This window comes from Panthera tigris, chromosome C1 (genome assembly GCF_018350195.1).
Source record: "Panthera tigris isolate Pti1 chromosome C1, P.tigris_Pti1_mat1.1, whole genome shotgun sequence".
In the NCBI taxonomy this organism is placed as follows: domain Eukaryota; kingdom Metazoa; phylum Chordata; class Mammalia; order Carnivora; family Felidae; genus Panthera; species Panthera tigris.
The window spans coordinates 16,051,616-16,075,499 of NC_056667.1; the positions used below are offsets into that span (position 1 = coordinate 16,051,616).

Below are 23,884 nucleotides of genomic sequence, written 5' to 3' on the forward strand. Positions count from 1 at the left end.
ATATATCTTTTTTACAGAAATAGAACAAACAATCCTAAAATTTGTGTGGAACCACCAAAGTCTCGAATAGTTGAAGCATTCTTGAGAAAGAAGAACAAAGCTGAAGGCGTCACGCTCCCTGATTTCAAACTGTATTACGGAACTGTAGTAATCAAAACAGTATGGATTTGACATAAATACAAACACACAGATCAATGGAACAGAATGGAGAGCCGAGAAGTAAATCCACGCATATACAGTCAACTAATTTATGACACAGGACTATACAATAGGGAAAGGACAGTTTTTTCAGTAAATAGTGCTGGGAAAATTGAACAGCCACACACACACAAGAATGAAAATGGACCCCTATCTTACACCAGACACAAAAGTTAACTCGCAGTGGATTAAAGACTTGAATGTAACACCTGAGGCCATAAAAGTCCTAGAAGATGACATAAGCAGTAAGCATCTTGACTAGGTCTTGGTGGTGATTTTTCTGAATCTGACACCAAAAACAAAAGCAACAAAGCAGAAATAAACCAGTACGACTATATATCAGCATCTGAAGCTCTCCTGTGAGCTCTTCTAAGGCCTTAGCTTTAGTTCTCTCACAATCTCTGTTCATTCGGCAAATATATATTGTATACTCAATATGCCATGCCCTGTTCTAAGTGTCCCTCTGTGGTGTAGTGTCCAGTCTGGATCCCCAGGCAGATTGTGAACACCATCAAGAGGGAATCTTTATGTACTTGGCCTCCAACACAGGGCCTGTGCGTGGTGGATCCTCAAGAAAAAGTCAACCTACTGAACGGGAGAAAATAATTGTATATCTTACATCTGATAAGGGGCTGAAATCCAAACTACATAAAGAACTCACACGACTAAATAGTAACAAAAATCTCATTAAATAATGGGCAGATCTGAATAGACATTTTTCCAAAGAAGACTTACAGATGACCGACAGGCACGTGTAAAGAGACTCTATATCATGAATCGTCAGCAAAATGCAAACCCAAACCACAATGACGTATCACCTCACACCTGTTAGAACAGCTATTATCAAAAAGATAAGAAATAACAAGTGTTGGGGCACCTGGGTGGCTCAGTCAGTTAAGCGTCTGACTTCAGCTCGGGTCATGATACAACCTCTTGGTTGCAAGAGGTGGGGGATGGGGATGGGAGAAATAGGTGAACAGTTTTCTTTCTAACTTAAATAAATTGAATTAAAATTTTTATTTTATTTTTTTTATGTTTATTTTTTAGAGAGAGAGAGAGAGAGACAGAGCACAAGTGGGGGAGGGGCAGAGAGAGAGGGAGACACAGAACCTGAAGCAAGCTCCAGGCTCCCAGCTCTCAGCACAGAGCCCAATGCAGGGCTCGAAGCCATGAACTGCGAGATCATGACCTGAGCCGAAGTCAGATGCTTAAACGACTGAGCCACCCGGGGCAAAAAGAATGGCAAAGAGACATAAATAGGTATGGACGATGAAATATGGATGTCCAATGAACATTTTAAAAGATGCTCAGTCTCATTTGTGATAAACTGAATGCAAATTAAAATCACAATGCAACACCATTTCACACCTCACAGTTGGGCAAACTTAAAAGCAGCAATAAAGGGGCACCTGTGTGGCTCAGTTGGTTAAGTGGCCAACTTCAGCTCCGGTCATGATCTTGCTATGAGTTTGAGCTCCACATCGGGCTCTCTGCCGTCAGCACAGAGCCTGCTTTAGATCCTCTGTCTCCCGATCTCTCCCCTTCTCTCTCCCTCTCTCTCTCTGTCTTTCTCTGTCTCTCTCTCTCAAAAATAAATAAATAGACTTTAAAAAACACGACAATTAAAAAGTTGACTCAGCTGTGGAATAACAGGAACCGTCATTCCCTATTAATGAGAATATCAACTCTTTGTGGTTACATAGTATAGCTGGACCATTACATATCCTATGTTTCATTAACTCTTATCCAAGGCATAGAGCAGATAAATGTGAACCACTTCCATAAAAGCAAAGAATGAGTAACACTCAAATATCCATTAACAATAGATTGGATAGATTTTGAAATTTTTTTTGATTTTCGAATATTTGAAGGATGGATTACTAAATACTAAAAACAAATCAATTGCATGCATCAACATGGGTGAATTTCAGGAACCAATATTGAACACAAAGTAAAAATGACATCGCAAATGAATAATCACTGTGATTCTACTCACATAGAGGGCTAAAAGGAAAACCAATGTATTGTTTAGGAATACATATGTATGTGAAAATCTAATGAAAGCAAGGGAATGTCATAGAGTTGAGATACACAGAGGAATTATAATGTTCTATTTCTGAAGCCAGATGCTGAGAATAAAGGCATTTGTTTTAGTATTGTTCTATACACACACACACACACGAAGTAGGCTTCATTTATTTTTGTTGATTCGTCATAGTCTCCCTTACTAGACTCAAGCTCCAGGGGATCTGGGACTATGTCATGTTCATGGCTCTATCCCCTAGAGCATCCTGATATAGAAAAGCACTCAACAATTTTTTAAAATTTTGAGGTGGATACTAATATGGCTCCTGACTCAGAGATGAGAAACCCGAGGCCCAGAGAGGTTAATATGCCCAAGGATCAAGAGCCTGGAGGTGGCAGAGCTGGGATTTGAACCCAGGTCTGACCAGTTCCAGAGCCCATATTCTTCCCTAGAAGAGGTTGGCTTGTTCTGATGAGTACTTTCCTTCCTCCCTCCCCTGTTATCAGCTGGCCATTCAATGCCACCTGTGTGGCCACAGGTTGGAGGGAACCTTGGGTCTTACTGTTGGCTGTTACTTCCCATGTGCAGCAGGTGGGGGCCATGGCCTTGGACCATGAGAGAGCTGACGTTCTACCACCTGTTCTGGGAATGGGGCCCAATCTGCCCTTCCTCCCACGTATCCTTTCTGCCCTATATTAGAGCCCCCAGGCTAAGCGTGTCTTTCCTATCATCTCAGACCTCATGATGCTCCGGCTGCTGAGTTCCCTCCTACTTGTGGCCCTTGGTAAGACCCCAGCCTGTGCTGCACTGGGCTAGGAGCCTTTGAAATCTGTCACTCACCTCAGGTCTCATGAACCCAACACCTGGTTCCACAGGAGGGGGGGGGTCTCCGCTTATACCTGGGTATGATTGTAGGGGCTTCAAATTTGGTGGGGGGCAGGAGAACCGGGGGGGAGCCATGGATAGATGAGCTCAGGAGAAAGACTGGTGTAGCCAAAGCACTGTGGTGGGACTCATCAGTGGGGACGGTAAAAAAGTCTAGTCATGAGGAGTTTGGACTCTGTGGTTAGACTGCTTGGGTTGGAATTTCTGTTCCTCTGCTTAGCCCTCCAGCTCTCCTCTCCCTCCCCCAACCCCACTCCGTATCCTGTGGTCTAGCCTTTTCCTAGTGTCTCTGCCATATTATATTCCAGCTCAGGGCCACCTCCTCCAAGCTGCCTCCCTTGACTGACAGTAATAGTGACAGATAATGTTTATTGAGCGCTTACTATATACCAGGGAGAATGCTAAGGATTTTTTCTCATATTATCTCCCATAAGCCTTACAACAGGCTCGTGTGATCAGTTCTATTATTATCCCCATTTTACAGAAGGACCCTCAGAGAAGTAAAGAACCCCCCCCCCCAGAACTAGGAGCAGAGCTGCATTTTGAACCCAGGCAGTCTTACTCCAAAGCCACCACTTTTCATGACAACAAGCTTTCACTTCTTAAGAGTTCATCGGGCACCAGGCACTGTTCTAAGTGCATCAGCCCCTTCAATCGTGCCATGGAAGGAGGTCACGTCTCCATCCCTAGACTCTTGGGACTCTGGAGGCCCCTATTCTAGTCCAGATGTTCACTGTTCATAGGTGGCTATGGAGGTCCAGAGAGGGGGAAGCACTTACACCAGGTCACACAGCCAGCTTGTGGTGCATCTAGAATCTGGACCCGGGCCTCTTTGCTTTGGGGGACTCTCTGGCTCACTGATGCCTGCACTCTCCTTTCCAGCCTCGGGCTGTGGCCGACCTTCCTACCAGCCCTCCTCCCGTGTTGTCAACGGTGAGGACGCAGTCCCCTACAGCTGGCCCTGGCAGGTAAGACCAATGCCAGCTGCGCTATTTCTCACCGTGGGCTCTGCACTCTGTTCTGATTGCGGGGCATTCGGTCTCGACCCCACTGCTTTGCTTCCGGTAACCTCTTCAGCTCGCCAAGGCCAGGAAACCCTTGGACAGTCCACTTCGCGGGGAAGTCTTGCCCATTCGACCTGTGACCCTCCCTGGACTGTTTGCACGTTAAAAGTGGAATCTGGAGAGAAGGAAATGTTTGGCCCAAGGGTTGGTGCACTAACAGTGGAATTTCGGGCACTGTGTTTAGGGATGGAGGTTTTGGGGTCCTCGTTACTAGACTCCTCGAATTACACAGCAGGGTTATAAGGTCTGAGAGCACTAAAGGAAGGAAGGGCTTTAGAGAGGTCAGTGAGGCACAGAGGGCTAGACCTGCTTCAGTGACACGGTAGTCACTAGCCACATGTCTTTATTTAATTTTAAATTAATTACAATTAAACAATGTTAAAAATTCAGTTGTTCCATGCTAGCCACATTCAAATTCTCAACGGCCACATATGGCTAGCGGCCACCACGTTGGACGGCCGAGGCAGAGAACATTCCCACCGTCACAGAAAGTTCTCTTGGATGGCACTGGTCTACAGCATCGTCAGCTAACTTGTTCTGGGAAGAACCAGGGAGTAAAATATTTTAGCTTGTGTCAGCCATGTGGTTTCTATTGCAGTGACTTAACTCTGCCATTGTGGTATGAAAACAGCCATAGATGATACAGTCATGTGGGTTGAACACTGCACATTTCTGGAGGAGGCCACTCTGCATGAGTGATGCCCTCTAGAGTTGTCCAGTGCACAACCTATACAGTCATGGATATCAGCCCTCACTGTAGGGCCCAGACCACTTAGGCTCCTCCCTCCTTGTCGCCAGGTCTCCCTGCAGTACGAGAAGAGTGGAGCCTTCCACCACACATGTGGCGGCAGCCTTATCGCCCCCGACTGGGTCATGACTGCGGGCCACTGCATCTCGTAAGTGTTTTTACTTGCCCCCGTCCCTGCATGAGAACCGGGCAGGTGGTGCATAGCTGTGGGAGGGGAGGGAAGGAGCCCAGTCGGGCCCAGACTGACCTGACCTCCTCCACTGGCAGGAGCTCCTTGACCTACCAGGTTGTGTTGGGCGAATATAACCGGGCTGAGGAGGAAGGCTCCGAACAGGTGATCCCCATCAATGCTGGGGACCTCTTCGTGCACCCACTCTGGAACCCCAACTGCGTAGCCTGTGGGTGAGTGGACTCTCAGGCCTGGGACCCAGAGGTTACTGGTCCCTCTGTGACCCAAAGATAATTCTGAAGAGACCCCCAGTGACAGCGGGGCTGGGTCCAGCAGCCTGGGCCCACGTCCCACACACTGAGGGTCAGAGCCAGGAGAGCCTCGAAGGAGCATCTGCCCGAAACTCCTCTCCCTGTGGAAGGACAGCAGGGCTCAGGGAGGGCCAGGAACTCCCCCAAGGCCACTTGGCTAGTTGGCTTGAACCCAGATCTCCTCTGGCACCCCCGCTCCCAAATCTAAGGGTTCCTCCGTTCGACAGACATTTGTCCAGTGCAGCCTGGGTTCCCAGCACTGTGGGAAAAAGGAGGAGCACTGGACCCAGAGTCAGCCTCCAGCACTAAGTTGCCGTGTGCCTTGGGCAAGTCACTGCCCTTCTCTGGGCCTCAATTATACCATATGTTGAGGGTGACTTTCCTGGCTTCCTGAGTGGTTTGAAGGACAGGGAGGCAATCACCGGGTGAGAACACTGAAGCAGGGCTTCCCAAGGCCCTCAAGCACGTACAAAATCATGTGTCTGCGGGGCCCAGCATTTTTCTGGTGAGGGTCAAAGAAGGGGGCAGAACCCTTGAAAGTGCGGTGTAGGAGAGAAGGGCCATGATGATCGTGACCTCGACCCATCCTCACGGGACTCCTGCGGTACGTGGAGAGGAAAGGGGACCCCAGGTACGATGCTTCGAGTGACAAGCAAGCAGAGGAAGACCCAGAACAGGGGTTCTTGAAGGGTGGTCCCCAGGCCATCAGCATCGCCTGGGAACTTGTTGGCAATGTGAGTCCTCGGGCCCCACCCCCGGACCCACTGCCTCAAGAACCCTGGGGTGGGCCCCAGCAACCCGTGTTTAACAAGCCCTCTGTGATCCTGGTGCAGCTGAAGTGTAAGGACCATGGTATAAGAGCCGAGGACAGCTAGGAAGGCCGAGGGTCAGCATGGGTGCTGGGAGCAGGGGGCGGGGGGCGGGGAGCCTCCTAAAGTTGCTCAGCCCTAAGAACGCCTGTGATTTGGAGGAAAAGGAGCAGCGGGGGCATCCTGGAGGCGAACTCTCTGTTGCAAAGGCTGAGAGGTGGGGCTTGGTCTGGCTGGAGGACCAGGCTCCCCTGACTCTTTCCTCTTCCCCAGCAATGACATCGCTCTCATCAAGCTGTCGCGCAGCGCCCAGCTGGGAGGCACGGTCCAGCTCGCCTGCCTCCCTCCCGCTGGTGACATCCTGCCCAACGGGGCTCCCTGCTACATCAGCGGCTGGGGCCGGCTCCACAGTGCGTGCCGAACCCTCCCACCGGCCACAGGGACTGGGGGCCGGGGGTCGAAGGCAACCACGACACATCCTTGCACTTGTCCTCCTTCGGGGGCACCTCCCTCCTCCCCCCCCTCCACCCCATCCTCCCAAACACAAATGTGTTCACCTGAGCATTTTCCAGCGTCTCCTGTGTGCCAGGTGCCGGGGGTGTTATGGTGGACAAAGCAGGCAGGACCCTCTGGTGGGAGGCGAGTCCCCATCGGGCTAGAAGGGTTGCCTCCCTCAACCTCCCCCACCCCACCCCGGGGCTCCCAGCCCTGACTCCCGGGCCCCAGCCCCAGCCCTGCACCCCACGCCACCCCACTCAGGGCGGTCTCTCCCGCAGCTGGTGGGCCCCTCCCGGACAAGCTGCAGCAGGCGCTGCTGCCCGTGGTCGACTATGACCACTGCTCCAAGTTGGACTGGTGGGGCAGCTCCGTGAAGAAGACCATGGTGTGTGCGGGTGGGGACATCCTCTCCGGCTGCAACGTGAGTCAGCTCGAACTGCGGGGCCCAGGGGTGTCTCTGCCATCTGCCGGGGGGAGGGGAGGAGAAATCCCACCTGCTGGCCCCGTTCAGCCTCCAGGCCAGGCAGGACTTGGAGGAAGTCAGTGGGGGCCAGACACACCACCCTGGCCTCTGGCTTCCCGTCCCAGCTCACGCTGCCTTGACCTGGGGCAAATCACTTGACCCGGTCCTCAGGCTTTCCCATCAGCCCGGTAAGGGATATTGACACCGTGATCTCTAAAGGCACCTTCAACTCCATGGTCCTGAAGTTACGATAAATCAGTCCTATCGTTGTGTTATAAGTGAGGATGAATACTGTTATGGTGACTATCTATCGTGGTAATACTATGGGAACTACCCTTTGTTGATTGCTTTCTCTCTGCTAGGGGTTGTGCTAAGATCATATATTTATCATCTCGCTTAATTCCTACAAGATCCGGTAGGACAGATGTTAGTCTGTTACAAACAGGCCAGCTGGGGCTTGGGGAGGTCAAGTAACACAGGGGTTTCTCAGAATCCCCAGAGGCACAACCAATTCCTTCAATCCCACACATGGCGGCTCAACTCCCCACCGCTCTCTGGCAATTCCAGGGTGACTCTGGAGGACCCCTTAACTGCCCCACAGCAGACGGCTCCTGGCAGGTCCACGGTGTGACCAGCTTCGTTTCTGCCTTCGGCTGCAACACCCTCAAGAAGCCCACGGTGTTCACACGAGTCTCGGCCTTCAATGACTGGATCGAGGAGGTGAGCGGGACGGGCCGAGCAGGAGGGCCCCCATGCTGGCTCTTCTGAGATGTTGAGAGGTGCCGGGGCTGAGCGGGGACAGCAGATCCTGAGGAGGGGCTGAAAGGATCCCAGAAGGTCAGGAGTGGAGGGGCCCCTGGGCACATTCCAGAGGGCCTGGGGGATGTTCTCTGCTCTGGTGTGGCCCCAAGGACCTCAGTGTCTCTGAACTACAGATGAACTTCCTTATCTCAACAAGTGTTTGTGAGATACAGGTCTTTGCTTGTGCTGAAAGATAGAGTGATGTGTCAAAGGGCTGCTTGCGGTGAAGAAATGATCACATGAGCAATCATCATGAAACATGGGGAGAGCTGTGACTGGATGTTCAGGCCCCAGTGAAAGCACAAACCTTATCTGGGAATGAGTGGTCAGGGAGGGCTAATAATGTTCATGATAACATTTATAAACTACTTAAACATCCTTAGTTAGTAGTTTCATCAACCCCCCCCCCCACCATGAGATGAGTACTAAGATTACTCCCATTATACAGACGAAAACACTGAGGCTCAGAGAGGTCAAGTCACTCTCCTCACACAGCTAATGGTGGCATGGCTGGAAATTGAACCTGGTTCCATATGGCTTCAGAATCTGTGCTCCTAACTAGACTATGCTGAATCTCCTCCCTTTTTCTATGGCTTTTTTTTCTAGGTCATGTCAAGCCACTAGAACCGAGGCCTTGGTGGCAATGCACGTTCTTTGTAAAAAATAAAGATCTCTCAGAAAACCCCAACGTGAGTCTTTCTTCCTTCTTTGACTCATCTGTTCCCTTCCAGGCTGTCCCTAAAATCTTAGATCTGTTACGTAGAGTCAAGACCAGATACAACCCTCTCATTTGAGAATGAGAAAAAAAAAAAAAAAAATGAGGCCCAGAGAGAAGAAAGGAGTTGCCGTCGAGTGAGCAGCCATCCCAGTTTGCCTGGACTGAGGGGGTTCCCAGGGCACAGAACTTTCCGTGGTAAAAGGAGGAGAGTCCCGAGAAGTCGGTCATCCTATACAGCCACACACTGGCTTTTCGATGCAGCAAGAAAACATGGTGGAATCTGCAGAAAAAGTGAACTTGCCAGGCCCTTGGGGGGCTCATGGAGGAGTGGCATGGGCCACGCATTTTCTTCTCCCGCTGTGGGCTAGGAAAGGAGGGCTGTGGTCATCCATTCATTCATTCGTTCGCTCAGCGAGCATTCATGGCCGGAACAGGAGCCATCCTCCTGTTCCTGAGGAGGGCTCGGGGGGGGGGGGGGGGGGGGGGAAGACGACACGGTTCCTGCCTTGAAACAGCTCGTTATTGAGATAGAAACGAGCACATCAGAATCATTCATTAAACATTTACGAGGCACCTTTTTTGGCGGCAAGGGCAGAGATGGGGATTCAGATGTGAGTAAAACAACTTTGGGAGCCCTTGCTGCAGAAGCCCACGCAGAAGCACGCACGATGCCACAAGTGGGGTCGGAGCCCAGTGTGCTGGTGCTGAGGTCCGAAAGGCTGCTGCCCTGCAGCCCAGGGCAACATACAGACAACTGAATTTCTGGGGCGCCCGGGGTGGGGGGCTCAGTCGGTTCAGCGGGTGACTTTGTCTCAGGCATGATCTCACGGTGTGTGGGTTTGAGCCCCACATCGGGCTCTCTGCTGTCAACATGGAGCCTGCCTGGGATTCTCTCTCTCTTCCTCTCTCTCTGTCCCTCCCCCACTCTCTCTCTCTCAAAACAAATACATAAACTTTCAGAAACACACACACACACACACACACACAACTGAATTCCTTTATTCATGTTCCTCCTGAATGCCATGAAAGCAAACATGAGCCCAGCAAGGACATATATTTATAATTTTTAATATTACTCTTTGTACCCTTTAATATTACTAATTGTTCTCTGAGTACTCAGAGGACATCATCCTCATGGCTGTGATAATGTGTCCTCTAGCCAGCACTGTTTTTCCTTTGGGGCCCACGGTGGGCTAGTTCTTGCCTGCCCTGTGGAGGTGGGTTTGGCCATGTGGCCTGCTCTGCCCGAGGTGAGGTTTTGAGAGGTGGGACGATTTGCTGAGCTCTCTTTCCCTCTGCCATGGCAGCTGGTGGCTGTACGTCAGCTTGGTCCCAGAGTGAGGAGACGGGGAGCAAAGCCTGCAGTGACCCCTGACGGATATGCAGCACAGGCAGGAAATAAACTCTGTGGTTACAGGCCACTAAGATTCGGGGTGTTGGTTACAGTGGCATTGACCTAACTTATCCTTACTGATGAAATGAATTGGGTATTTATCCTTCCGCTCCTTCCACTCCACGTTGCTACGTATTTTTCACCAACCATATAATATCTATATACAATGTACTGCATTGTTTGGTTTTTAAAAATACAGGCATAGCTTCATGCTGTACGTATTATTCTGCAACTTGGTGCTTCCACCCGACATTCTTTCTTTCTTTCTTTCTCTCTTTAAATCCAAATTAGTTAACACACAGTGTAATAATGGTTTCAGGAGTAGAATTCAGCGATTTATCACTCACATGTAACACCCAGTGCTTGTCCCAACAAGTGCCCTCCTTAATGCCCTTCCCCCACCCACCAACATTATTTCTTGAGGCCCATGCTAATTTATATATTTCTAGTTCATTGCTGCTGGTCTTGAAGAGGAGCCTATTGCACAACACTATTATCCTTCCCGCCCCCCCCCCCCCCGGATGGACATTTACAGCAGGGCCAATTTTCACGATTACAAACAGCGCTTCAGCAAACGTCCTTGGACAAACCTCCAGGTGCGATGTGCAAGAGTTTCTCTAGGGTATATTCCAGGAAATGGAATTACTGGGTGGGAGGGGGTGCTCATTTCCAATTTAACCAATCGCCAAGTTGCTCTCCACAGTAACTGTATCAACAGTACTTCTTAAAATTGTCTTTCTTTTTTTTTCTCTTCCCGCCCACGGTCCCCACACATGACAACTGCCCTCCCTCCCCTGCTTTTCTCCGTACCCACTCTTGGACCCTCAGTCCTTTCTCACAGAAACTCTCCTCCTCCAGCCCTTACCCCCCACTCCAGCTCCCACAAAAGCCTAAGAACTGGTCTGGCAAGGCCAGCATGAGGGCAAGGGAGGAACGGAGTCAAGCAGGGAAGAGACCTCAGCATCACAGGGGTGTGGGGGGAGGAGGGGAGAAAGTGGTGCAAAGTGGGGCATGTGGTGATCATTTGTGTCGCGTCAGACAGATGGCGCCAGGTGACATATGTAATAGTCACATGCTGTCAAGGCACAACGGGGTCGCAAAAGCTGAGTATCTACTTCTTCCCAGTGGGTCCTTCCGTGACCTTGGACAATTTTCCAAAGTAGTTCTAGGACAAAGGGCATTCAGACCTGGAAAATTCCACTCTGTGGCTGGGAAGTAGGCCGTCAAGGGCCCTCCACCCCGCCTCAGGATGGGGCCGAGAACTGCCAACGCCCTTCTCATGTGTGGGCAACGGGGAGTCAGGAAATCTTGCCTAAAAGTGCCAACAGTTTCAGCAATAATTTAATGTTCTTTTTTTAATCTCCAAGCCTTGACAATTCAAATCCTTTAAAAACCATATAATCAATCATTTTTTAAATGTTTACTGATTTTGAGAGAGAGAGAGAGAGAGAGAGAGAGAACAAGTGAGCTGGGGAGGGGCAGAGAGAGGGAGGGAGAGAATCCCAAGCAGGCTCCATGCTGTCAGCACAGAGCCCGACACAGGGCTCGCACACACAAACCATGAGATCATGACCTGAGCCAAAAGTCAAGAGTAAGATGCTGAACTGACGAGCCACCCTAGGCGCTCCAATAATTTAATTTTTTGAGTAATGATTAGAGTGTCAATGCCAACAACTTTGTGTGTGTGTGTGTGTGTGTGTTTTCTAAATCACGAGGAAAACCCACTTTCTGAAAAAGCACAATGTCAATACTTGAATTCCCTCGGAAAATATAAAGGATTGGTGCTGCGTTCCCTTCTCTTTAATCAAAATGTGTCAACAATTTTGTTCTCATTCAAATGTCAATACTTTTTTCTTAGAAGAGTCAGCAATGCCATTTTCTTTTCCTTTTTCATAACATTAATCTTGGTTACATGTTAGGGACTTCCCCTTTGGGAGATTTAAAAAAAAACCACTCACATTCCCACACCCGTTACACAGCTACTGCTATCATTTTGGTATGCTTCCTTCCATTTCTTTTTCTTTACATTCATTAGACTTATCAACAGCTGGATTCAATGGGCACAGATTGAGCACCTTTGGGTATTCTGTGGCAAGCATGGGCAGAAGAAAATGACCCAAACTTGGGCCAGGCCCTTGATGTGCCCAGAGTCTGGCTGGGCATCTGACAGGTACACCCAAACGGGGCTGGAGGCTTAACTCAGTGTTCTAATGAAGGCTCAGAGTGATGCGGAGCCCAGGGGGCTGGGGTCACCTTGGGATGGGAAGACTGGAGCCCTGGATGGCCCTCACATCCAGATGATTGAGACATCAAGAGATTCCTGTCAAATGTGAATCTGTCTAACTTTCTTTTGTCAATGAACACCAAAGACATAGTTCTGAGAAACTTTGCTGTTTGAGATCGGGTCAGTGAGATGAAGAATCCCACTCTTGTCTAGTGGGTCAGAGCCAGATTTGACACAGAGAAGCAGCGTGGATTACCACCCCAGGTGCAGAGCTTCAGACAAGAGGTTTTGGACACAACGGTCCATATTTATCTTAACTTTGCAGTGTCCAAGGAAACACGGCTATGAATCTACTTCTGGTCTCAAGCTAGATGTTAACCTCTTTCTACAAGACCAAGTTTGCTTTGAGCCTGTCAACACTGCTTCATTTCAATTTCACCTAAATTCCAAAGTTCCCCTAAATCCTACAATAATAACCCTGTTTCTTCCTTTCTTTCATGAGACACCCCATGGTTTCTCTGGATGCTTGTGGCATTAAGTCAATAAACTTAACTTTGTTAAACTATACCTGTGTCCCTGGTGGTCTTTACCAGGCTGGCTTTATCATAAAATTCAAGCCTTCTCTGTTCATTCACTCACTCATTGAGTCATTCAACAGATGTCCACCCAGCCTATGCTCAGCTTCAGGTGCTGGAGACATGGGGACAGGACAGTCAAGGTCTTTGGCCTTGTGGCCACTGCCTAGTGGGCAAAATAGAAAATAAACAGATAATAACAATACAGATTGACAGGCTATAAAGGGATTGCATAGGTGTCTTTAGAAGAGGGGGGATAGCAAAGGCTGCTCTAGAGAGGCAACATTTGAACTGGATCCTTGATGAACAGATGTCAGGAAAGAGCACCACAAGCAGAGTCACCAAAGAGGTGACGATGAACTTCTTGGGTTTGCAAAATAACTACAAGGCCGCTGTGCCTGGAGCAGTGAGTGAACAGGAGGATGGGGAAAGATGAGGAATGTGGGGCAAAGTGCAAAGTTTACATTTTATCCTGAGTGATACAATAATCTTACACGGAGCCACAACATATAAACTTTTCATATAAATGTATAAACCTTTAAAATCGGAGCTGCTCTGGGACTTAAACCATCCCCTACCCCCACTGCACTCCAGCAGTTTCCTGAAGCATTCCCCGGGAGCCTAAGAATGGGATGGGGTGGGGTGTACAACTGGGAGTCTTTAATGCAGTCCAACCCTCTCATTTTACAGATGGGGAAACCAAGGCTGACAGGGAGTGAAACGTGGAAACTACCCTGTAGGGGTGAGTGGGGGAAGGGCCCACAGTGGTGGAGGTAGGGGTGGGGCCATAGCAAGGAGCCTGGCTATCCAACCACCAGCTGGAGAACCTGGCAATCTAGGGGGTTACTAACCAGCAGTGGCAGTGTAGACAAAAGGCACATCTTCTCTTCCCCAGTGACATTGGTTGGGAGTGGGGTGAGGTGGGGGGTGTGAGAGGTTAGGGAGAGGGGTGGAGAGGGTTGGGAGGTGGTGATAACCCGGGAGGGGTCTTTGGAGTGCCCCTCTTAATTCCCTAGCATGTCCCATTTGGATAGGGCAAATGGGAGGAGAGCCGGCTGGGCCACCTGAGTGCCTTGTCCTTGGCCAAGTCCCTTCCCCTTCAGGGTTAAGACCGACGTGGAAGGGCTGCCTTAGCATCTTTGCACTTCCTCTTACATGCTGTGCTATTTTAACATGTGTGCCCCCGACTCAACTCCAGGCTAAACCCAGACTCAAACCAGCTAAGTGTGACTTCAAAACTTCAATTCTTAACCGTCAGCAATTGGAAAGTCTTGGGGGGGAAGAGGGACACAGGGCTGAGACCGAGCTTTCTATACACAGGATCTTCCCCTGGACAGAAGGACAAACCCACGTGGCACATGCCCACTTCTGTCTGGGTACACGGACGCAGGGGTACTTATTAGACTGTGCCCACCGCCTCACGTGGAGTGATTGCACGGGGCGTCACGCAGGATGGCGGTTTCCAAACAGCAGCCACCCAGCCCTCTATGTTGGTTTCTTTCCTCTGGGTGGTGCAAAGAGTCAAGGGTGTAACCTCAGGGTGGGGCGCTGAGTCAGCTGCGGGCCGGCTCCTGGAGTGTCTCAATTCCCGGTTCAACTTCTTTTCATTTTGCAGCTGGGCAAACTGGGGCTCAGAGAAGCAGAGAACTTCCCAGAAGCCGAGAGGCTGCCTAGGCAGTACCCACAGCTCCACGCGGTAGGAAGGCCTGAGGATTGAGGAAGGCCCGAGGATTGAGGAAGGCCCAAAGCCCACCACGGGTTAAAACCATGGAGCTACCACGCACCACCGGGCCCTAGAGAGACCCCCTCTACCCTATTCCGCCCCCCCCCACCCCGCTTCACTTCCAACTTCCGGCGGCCCGCCACTTCCGGTTCCGGCGGCGGGCTACAAAGCTCTGCGCTGGGTAGTTGGTTTCCTTTCCTCGGAGTCGGTTTCGGGCTTCGAGTCTGGTCGCCAGGCGCCCCCGCCCCCGTTGCCCCCTGCCCTCCGAGGTGGCACCTGCGCAGGTGAACGCTCCCTCCCTTCTTCCCTCCCGCCCGTCACTCCTTCCCCGGCGCACGATCTGTGGGGAGCCGGGGGCCGCGGCGGCGGCGGCGGCGGCGGCGGCCGCTTTCGGAGCGGGGAAGCCCTGCTTTGCGGGTCTGCGGGCTGTCGGGACTGGCGTGGCTCGGGGTCTCTCTGCAGTCCGGGAGGAGGAGGTCCTGGTTTGGAGCCCCAGAACGGTTTTCCGGCCCCACCTAGGCCCCCTGAGCCGCGCCCATATGGTGGGAGGAGCCCGACGCAGCTCCCCGCCTAGAAGCCGGGAATTTTCTACGCGGTTGAGTAGCCCCGCCACCTCCTGGCCTTGTGATCTTGGGCAAATCCCTTCTTGTCGAGCCTCCGTTTGTTTACTTGCGAATGAAAATGTCATCCTGGGTTATCGGGAGGATTGCTTGGATGAGGGACAGCTTCCGCAGAGCGTTTGGCCTGTAAAATTCAACAAATAACATCGGCTGCTGCTGTTGCTAACAGAGACGGCCGGGGCAGTAGAGAGTCGTGTGGAGAGTTGAGAGGGGCTAAGAGGATCACGTAGAAGAGAACGTGAAATGCTCAGCATAGTGTCAGCTAGGAAGTAAGTGCTCAGTGAATAGGAATTATTAACTGATGAGGGTAAGCATTGTGTCTGGTCATTGGGTTTCTAAAACTGATAGGATTTATAAGCGGGGTGAGGCGTAGAGTTGGTCCATGTTTCAGAGCCAGCCTTGAGAACTGGCCTGACAATTGAGACTATTCTTAGAAGTCCGGGTTGTAAACACCTCTGGTGCTGAGAGCTAGAAGAATTAGTAAAAGGGTGTTTTCCTAAGTGGGTTAGGGGTTTTTTACTCAGAAAGGTTTTGGGCAGGAGGGGAATGTTTGCTTCCTCTTGAGTTGTTACGAAAGTAAGACGTGGTTGTAGTTAAAAAGAACGCAGTATAGAAAGCTATGGAATGAAAAATGTCTGTCTTCTGTCCCTGCCCCTAAGAAGTAAATATAATTGAAGGTGTTTGTGGATAGATCAGGCCATGTATGCTTATGTGTATGTATTTTAATTTCCTCAGGTGGGGTCATATTACACGTAGTGATCTGCATCTTGGGTGACGTGTCGTGGCCGTGTGGATGTATCAGCACTCACTGGCTGACTTCATTCTTTATAAGGCCGCACTGTATTTTCTGCTGAATGGTTGACGATACTTTAATTATTTCCCTGTTCATGGTCAGTTAGGTTGTTCCCAGGATTTTGCTTTCTCACATTCCATCCAACCTTTCTTTGACTAAATATTTCCTTTTTATCCAAGGCTCCCCTGAGTTATGGGGATACTTTGCTTTGATCCTCATTCACTCTAGGTTAGTAACAACTTACTTTTGGGGAGAGTACATTCTGTTGATTGAACAAAAACCCAGATAATACGGGAAGAACAGGTGTCCTCCAGGAGTATCCAAACTGCAAGGTCTAGAATCAGTACGAGGCTCCTAGAAAATGGGTCGTGGAACGTTTAGAGAAGAGGTGACTAGGCTCTGAGAACTAGTTAATGCGAAGCAGCTGGTCAGTGTTGGTGATTGTTGGCCTCTGTCAGTTGTTACCCAGGAAACTGGTTTGAGAGACTGAGGTGGGAGGGATTTTAAACATGGACACTTCTGCCACGTGGACTAAGGAGGGATTCGTTCTTGGGGGAAGGAGTTTGTTCGTGAAAAAAGAGACGGTCTTTGAAAACTGACCACTATTCTAGGAGTTACACTCTGTGATTGGACATACCCTGATACAGAAATTAATTTGGTCATTTCTGTACTGTCACTTGAAGTCTCTCTCTCTTTAAATAACATAGATTGCGGTTATCCTTCTCTTGGACTGGGGCCCTAACCCAAATGAAGCAAAGCCTTTTTTTTTTCTGGCATTTTACAGGTATTTGGTGCGCCTCTCCCCCCTTCCCCACTACATCTGGTTTGCTAATCCTAGAGCTGACAAGCATCCCAAGAGTTGGGAGTCTGCACTACCAGGATTCTGACTAGGTCAGTTTCCTGTACACTGATTAGAGGAACTTAAGATCTTAATCTTAATGTGGAGGCTTTTCTTTTCTAGTCTTTTCTTTCTTTGTGAAGAGGGGGCTTAGGCTCCACCCTGGGTAGCTCCCAAAGTGCTTTTAAACCCTTGTTACTCTTTGATCATGAAAGAGATGGGGAGGTGGGGTAGAAAAGACCGCAGAGTAGATGTAAATGAAGGGTAGATATACATGAACAGACTTTTATCTCTTGCATTTTAGTCCTTTCTCATAACTTGCTTTTAGTCATAACATAACTCCATAAAAGACATTGGAGGACGCAAACACCCCTGTTTTTAAAGATTTTTTTCCCCTTATAAAACATATGCATACATAGTTCTCTGTTTTAACATAATGTAAAATACTTTGTAATGAGGGGAAAATGGATGAAAGATTGTCTAGAAGGTTCTCTAGCTAGCGAGGCCAGTGTTCTCCATCCTTTGTGCTTTGAGAATCTACAGTCTTCATTTTGGTAAACCACTGACACATTTTTCTCCGTTGTGTCAATTGATCCAAAAGAAACAAAAATAGAATTTCTAGGACCTTGATTAAGAAACCCTGTTAAGATTGGAAAGTGGATGGAACCTGGATCTGGACCAGATCCATGAGATCAAGGTGGTTTTAACAGTCTCTGGGGTCTGTTTCGCTCAGCCTGTCTTTTCTCTGTGTTTAGGAGTCGGAGACATCCTTTTCCAGAGTCCCAGAATGGAGACTGAAGGGTACTTAGAGACACAAAGAAATAGAGAAGTCCAGAATGATAAAATAAGGCCACCGTCAAATGAGACGGTGGCCGAGGAGTCAGAAGTTGTCCTCATATCGGCTCCCCAGGTCCAGGTTCCGCGAGAGCCTTCCGGGCTTCCACCAGAGAGCCTCGATGAAGACTCTGCCGAAGACCTTGAGACCATGCCACGAAGGAATCGTCCCAACGCTGCAGCCTCCAGGCAGAGGTTCAGGAAATTCCGCTATGAGGATGCAGCCGGGCCCAGGGAGGTCCTCCGACATCTGCAGGAGCTTGCTGGACAGTGGCTGAGACCCGATATTCACACAAAGGAGCAGATTGTGGAGATGCTGGTGCAGGAGCAGTTCCAGGCTGTCCTGCCCGAGGAGCTCCGAGCTCGGGCCCAGAGATGTCAGCCTGGGGTCAGAATCACCGGCTGAGTCCTGCCGCTGGGTCCTTGCTCAGCCTGCGCGTGAGAAGTCACCGGAGGTGCTCGTTGTTGTTGCAAGAGCCAGTCGCGGTCATGGGGAAATGTGAGCCTCGGTTTTTTTGAGCTTGGCTTTGACTAGTTGTAATAATCCGTCAAAACCCATGTCTGGACCTCCCTCTGGCTGAGGCAGCTCTAATTCCGGGGACTGAGCTCCGGAAAGAGCTTCTCTACCCTCCTGTTAGGACAATCAGCCTGTTGCTTGTTTTTGCTCTGCCGAATGCCTCCTTTTTTGCACTTTCTGACATGCTTTAATATATTGTTATGTATCCAAAGAGCTAATCGCTTCAACTTTCAGAATTCTTGATTCTTGCTGTGGTGGCATGAATGGAAGCTTCTGTAACCCCATCCAGTAAACTCGTTTGAGACGCCCTTGAAATATTAAAGTTTGGTCCTTAATCACAGTGTCCTGTGGTGATTTACCAGTTTAGCTCTTACTCAGCATTTGAGAAAGGTGAGACAATTATCAGGAGTAGATGTGAGCTAGACATAAGATAGGAACAGCCCATGCCTTTGTGTTATTCAGATTTGTTTTTTTCTTTCTTTTTTTTTTTTTTTTCTTAGAGAGTGAGCCAGGGGCACAAAGAGAGGGAAGGGGAGAGAGAGAAAGCGGGGCTTGTGCTTACCCGTCGTGGGACTCCAGGCACCCCAGAATTTTTTTTAAGTTTATTTATTTTGAGAGAGAGCCCGAGAGTGCACAAGTGGGGGTGGGGAGCAGAGAGAGGGAGAAAGAGAATCCCAAGATCATGACCTGAGCTGAAATCAAGAGTCAAGACGCTTACCGGACCGAGGCACCCCCAGTCAGAATTTAAATTAAAACTGAGGGATCGGGGCACCTGGGTGGCTCAGTCCGTTGAGCGTCTGGCTTCGGCTCAGGTCATGATCTCACAGTCTGTGGGTTCGAGCCCCACGTCGGGCTCTGTGCTGACAGCTCAGAGCCTGGAGCCTGCTTCGGATTCTGTGTCTCCCTCTCTCTCTGCCCCTCCCCTGTTCGTGTTCTCTCTCAAAAATAAATAAACTTTAAAAAAAAAATGGATAAAACAGGGTCCTAAGAGGTAACTCTTACACGGATCTGTTTGATTTGTTCTTGATCCATTTCCATCACTGTTGTTCTATAGTTTGTCTCCCCTCAGAACTCACTCTACAGCCGTTTGACTGTTCTCTTCTGCTCTTCCTGAAACAGGGCATCCTGGCTTTGTGTGTGTGGAGACCCGTGCCCCAGCTGACCACCGAGAGAGCGGTCACTGTGGTTGGGACAGGCAGACATTAAAGGGCAGTTGCTTTTCCTGAGCATGACCCAGTCTTGAGGAACCTTTCTGCATCTGTGGCCTGGCTCTTGGATTTGTACATCTGCTCCTGGAACCAACTTGGTGCCAATTCAGAAACTAATCTTTGGTCGAGGGACCCGTTAGCTCCAAGCTGGAAATCCTGTTTATTCTGCTGGGGTTTTAATAACTTGCTGAGCCCATGGGACTGGTCTAGAAGCTAGGATACAACTATAAAACCCAGAATTAAGGAAATGTATAATTTTTGAGGGGAGAGGAAGACCTCGAGCTATATTGGTAGGGTCGCTTAAGTAAAACTAGTCTTCCCTTTTTGGTATCTGGTTTTGAGATAGCACTAAGAAAACACGTTTCCTATTTTAAAAATACGCTAACAGCAGAGGAGGGAGGAAATAGCCAAGTTAGGGAAGTGAGATTGTAACTGAACTTAAGCAGATCACTGGATGGAATCCCACCTTGAGCAAAAAAGCCTGGAAATGCTTGGGGAGTAGAGAACATACAGAACAGTGAGCTGTGCCTTTTATTGACTAAATTAAGCTTTTCTCTCTTTTTAAAACTTTTAAAGTAATCTCTACACCCAATGTGGGGCTCGAACTCACAACCCTGAGATCAAGAGTCGCACGCTCTGCTGACTGAGCCAGCTGGGTGCCCCTTAGGTTAAGCTTTCCTACCTCTAAGTAAAATTTAAGATTGGCAAAGGAATTTGTAACCGTGACGGGGTCAGAATATCTCCAATATTTCAGTTTGTTCGGAGCATCATGAAGGTATTTCTTTTAGTCTGCAGGGATCAGGGACTCCCGATGTTAAGAATTTCCTGGCCAGTACCAATTTCTCAGCTGCTTCGATCTAGAATACAGTGTGTAAGTAAAGCAGCCGACTTTACAGGAGGCCCAAAAAGTTACCACCTTAGGGATTTTATGGCCCTGAGGTGTCCTGAGTTGAGTGACCTTAGCACAGATTTGCTCAACATTGGCAGTTTGAGGCCAGACGGTTCTCTTTTGTGGGGGCTTGTCTTGTTTATTATAAGATGTTTAGCAGCATCCCTAGTCTACTCACCAGATGCCAGTAGCACCCCACTGATGAAACAACCAAAAACGTCTCCAGACATTGCCAAATGTTCCCTGGGGGCAAATCTGCCCCTAGTTGAGAACCACCGGTTTAACAGGACGGTTCATCACAGATTTGCCACAGATGACCCTTAATGTTGAATTGAGGAACCTGGGAAGAGTGGTGTAAATTTGGTTTCATATTGGGGTGTCTGGCTGGTTTGGTTGGTGGAGCATGTGACTCTTAATCTCAGGGTCTTGAGTTCAAGTCTCACGTTGGACGTGGAGCCGACTTTAAAAAAACAGGGTTTCGTATCCCTGCGTGTGTTTGGATAAGGTCACCTACTCTGACAAATCTTAAGTTCTTTGGTACAAAGATTAATATTACACCTCCAACCCCAGCCATGCTACTAACATGGTTTACTGTGTACCAGGATCTGGACTAGATGCGTTCATGATTCATTTAATCCAGACAGTCCTCTGACTTTACCTATTCGTATAAATACACCTGCTTTATAGATGAGAGAACTGAGATTCACCAGTAACACAATATGGCCGATAAATGGTGGAGCTAGAATCTAAGCCTTGGATATCTGTCCCCCTAGTCTTGGGCTCTTTACATCATGTCTGCAAGTGTGAATTTAACAAGCATCTCTTGAAAATCTCCTGCATGCAAGATGTTTCTTCTTTGACTTTTCTTCAATTTATCTCACAAGGTAGAGTAACATTTTTTAAGTTTCATTTGATGCAGGAAAAGTATGAAAACAAAAATGGTCCATAATCTCACTTCCCAGGGAATTCCCATTTTTCAAAGCAAAAGATATATTTGCATGTGGACAGAAAAGTCCAACAGTGTAGAAAGGGACAAAAGGAAATTTGATTTGATTGGATAGCACCTGCGTGTGCCAGAGAGCATGAGAAGGAGGGGCAGAGGGAGGGAGGGAGGGAAAGAGAGAGCGAGAGAGAGAGAATCTTAAACAGGGTCCATAGCCAGTGTGGAGCCCGACCTGGGGCTTGATCCCACAACCCTGGGATCGTGACCTGAGCCAAAATCAAGAGTCGGATGCTTAGCTGACTAAGCCACCCAGGCACCCCTAAAAGGAAAACTTAAAGTCTCTCCCCTAAATTAGCAGTTACGTATCCTTCCAAAAATATGAATTCTACAGATGTAAGCACATACCAGACGTATGTGCATAAACACATACATCCTTTTTTTATTTACACAAAATGCAGACCATGTCCGTTTAGGCTATATATATTTTTCTTACCCAATAAGTCTTGGGGTCTTTTGCTATCAACGTACAGAGATTGGCTTTATTTAAAACTAATTTTAGCAGCCACTGAGTAGTTCCTTGTATGGCTAAAACCTAGCCTTACACTGTCAGTAAAAAAAAATGTAAGGTCAGGGATTTAGGTATGTCGTCTAACCTCCAAAGCAGAAGAGGTTGAGAGAGGTAAGTGACAGAGCCATGACTCAACCTCCACGTCCTGAAACCGGGACTGATACAGTTCACAGTTGCCCAGCACTGTCTCCCAGCAACCCTGCGGTACCAGCTCTTTCCCATGGAAGCGAATTTACAGAGGAGATTCTTTGCCCCAAACAAACCCAGTAAGAGGAGAGGCTGCAGTTCATCTCCGTTTCATCTGGCTCCGGCCCCACGCCCTTGCCATGAGGTCACGCTGCCCGGATATCAAAGAGCAGACTGAGTCCAGTGTGTTAAGGGCTCTGTGGGGATTGGAGAGGACAGCAACTCCCTATCTCCGCTGCCACTCCCCAGGATGATCCCCACGCGTTCTCTGTGCAGCGGCACGACCCAGCTACCCCCAGTGCCTGACGTTGTAGTTTCTTTGAGTCCATTTAGAGCCAGGTTCCAAAGAACCCTGAACACTTTAATTCTGTGAGAGGAAGGAGGAGGAAAATGCAGAGCAGCCAGAGGGAAATACTTGTAAACTGTCTCCTGTGCCTAATTTTCCCACTGGGATTATTTGGACTCCGAGTTCCACAAAAGAATAATTTCATCTAGTTATTGAAAATGTTCCTGCCAGGGGCACCTGGGTGGCTCGGTGGGTTGAGTGTCGGACTTCAGCTCAGGTCATGATCTTTCCGCTCGTGAATTCGAGCCCTGTGTCAGGCTTTGCTGACAGCTCAGAGCCTGGAGGTTGCTTCAGATTCCGTGTCTCCGTCTCTCTCTGCCTTGTGCTCTTTCTGTCTCTCTCAAAGTAAGTAAACATTAAAAAAAAAATTTTTTTTTCAAAGAAAGAAAAGTGTTCCTGCCAGATGACTGCTGGTGAAAACGAGTGTTGGGACCACAAGGTAATTCGAGATTCCTAGCAACTGGCTGGTGCCATGGAAAAGTATGTCCTCTATTGGGCAGCTACTCCCTGAGCAGCGTGTGGGTGCCAGGGCCTGGCTGCTGGAGAGGAGGCCAACTCTGCAAGGTGTGGGGGGCCATGAGGAGTCCACCGTGATGGCGGTGGTGGCTGGAGCATTCAAGTGTAACTGGCCCTTCCAGGAGCATCATGTGTGGTCAGTTTCCACAGGCAGCTTAGTTCAATGCACTTGACAATGGCTTAACTATTTTGCTAAGCATTTTCCACCCACTGCCAGGCATTTATTGGACATTTTCCCTTGGTCTGGAATGCCTCTCCCCATGCCTCCCCCGATCTGCCAACCTACTCCTACTCATTCTTTGAGACATAGATAGGCATGGTCGCCTTCATGAAGCCTTCTTTGATTTCTGTCTTGAACTGACATCAGAGGCCCTCCTTCCTGTGAGCTCCTTTAACACTCTGGCTTTAGTTCTTTAGTCCCGTTCAGTCAGAAAATGTATGTTGTGTACCCCATATGTCATGTTGTATTCCAAGAATCACTGTGCTATAGCATCCACTCTGTCCCCAGTCAGATCATGAGCTCCATCAAGAGGGAATCTCTATGTTCTTGGCCTCCAACCCAGGGCCTGCCCATGATGGATCCTCAAGGAACAGCTTGATTTTTGTAGGAGACACATGACTGCCGCCTGGTTGAAGGCTCTTCCTTCTAGTGAACACAGATAACTAGAATTCATGGGAGACAATGGGAGGGGGCAGGTGGGAGGGCTGGGGATGGAAGTAAACAAAACAAAACAAAAAAAGGAAAGCCTTCACCGGGTGGCTGGCTTCCCTCTCTGTTCTGCACCTGACCTTGCAGTGAGGCGAAGTTAACTGCCCTTGGCTGGCTCTGCTTGAAAGCTGGTGGGGCCCCTCCGGTGCCTAGCAACAACGTGACGGTCCAGAATGGTGATTTAGAGGCTGGGTGTGTCCCCTGGGCAGGAAGCCACCAACACCACCAAAGCTGGCTGCTTTCACTTCCTCTGAGCCAAAACTCCGCCTTCAAGTGGGGCCAGTGCTTAAGTGTTGGCCCTGTCTTAGCACA

The 23,884-nt window shown here is 49.1% G+C and overlaps 2 protein-coding genes across 4 annotated transcripts; both read left to right on the top strand.

Annotated features, from left to right (window-relative positions):
• The first annotated feature begins 2,835 nt into the window (after positions 1 to 2,835).
• Positions 2,836 to 8,596, top strand: LOC102948913 (chymotrypsin-like elastase family member 3B). Its single transcript, XM_042996650.1, has 8 exons — positions 2,836 to 3,008; positions 3,992 to 4,077; positions 4,972 to 5,069; positions 5,189 to 5,323; positions 6,484 to 6,620; positions 6,987 to 7,129; positions 7,739 to 7,891; positions 8,579 to 8,596. The coding sequence occupies exons 1-8, from the start codon at positions 2,966 to 2,968 to the stop codon at positions 8,594 to 8,596; spliced, it is 813 nt and encodes a 270-aa protein (XP_042852584.1). The 5' UTR covers positions 2,836 to 2,965.
• A 6,138-nt stretch (positions 8,597 to 14,734) lies between these two features.
• LOC102949206 (SCAN domain-containing protein 1-like) lies at positions 14,735 to 18,542 on the top strand. 3 transcript variants are annotated; one of them, XM_042996092.1, is made up of 2 exons: positions 14,735 to 14,889; positions 17,612 to 18,542. In XM_042996092.1, the coding sequence occupies exon 2, from the start codon at positions 17,644 to 17,646 to the stop codon at positions 18,094 to 18,096; it is 453 nt and encodes a 150-aa protein (XP_042852026.1). In that variant the 5' UTR covers positions 14,735 to 14,889; positions 17,612 to 17,643; the 3' UTR covers positions 18,097 to 18,542. The 3 variants fall into 3 exon arrangements, with proteins under 3 accessions (XP_042852026.1, XP_007083782.2, XP_007083783.2); XM_007083720.3 differs by lacking the exon at positions 14,735 to 14,889 and adding an exon at positions 15,195 to 15,494; XM_007083721.3 differs by lacking the exon at positions 14,735 to 14,889 and adding an exon at positions 16,813 to 16,909.
• The last annotated feature ends 5,342 nt before the right edge of the window (positions 18,543 to 23,884 follow it).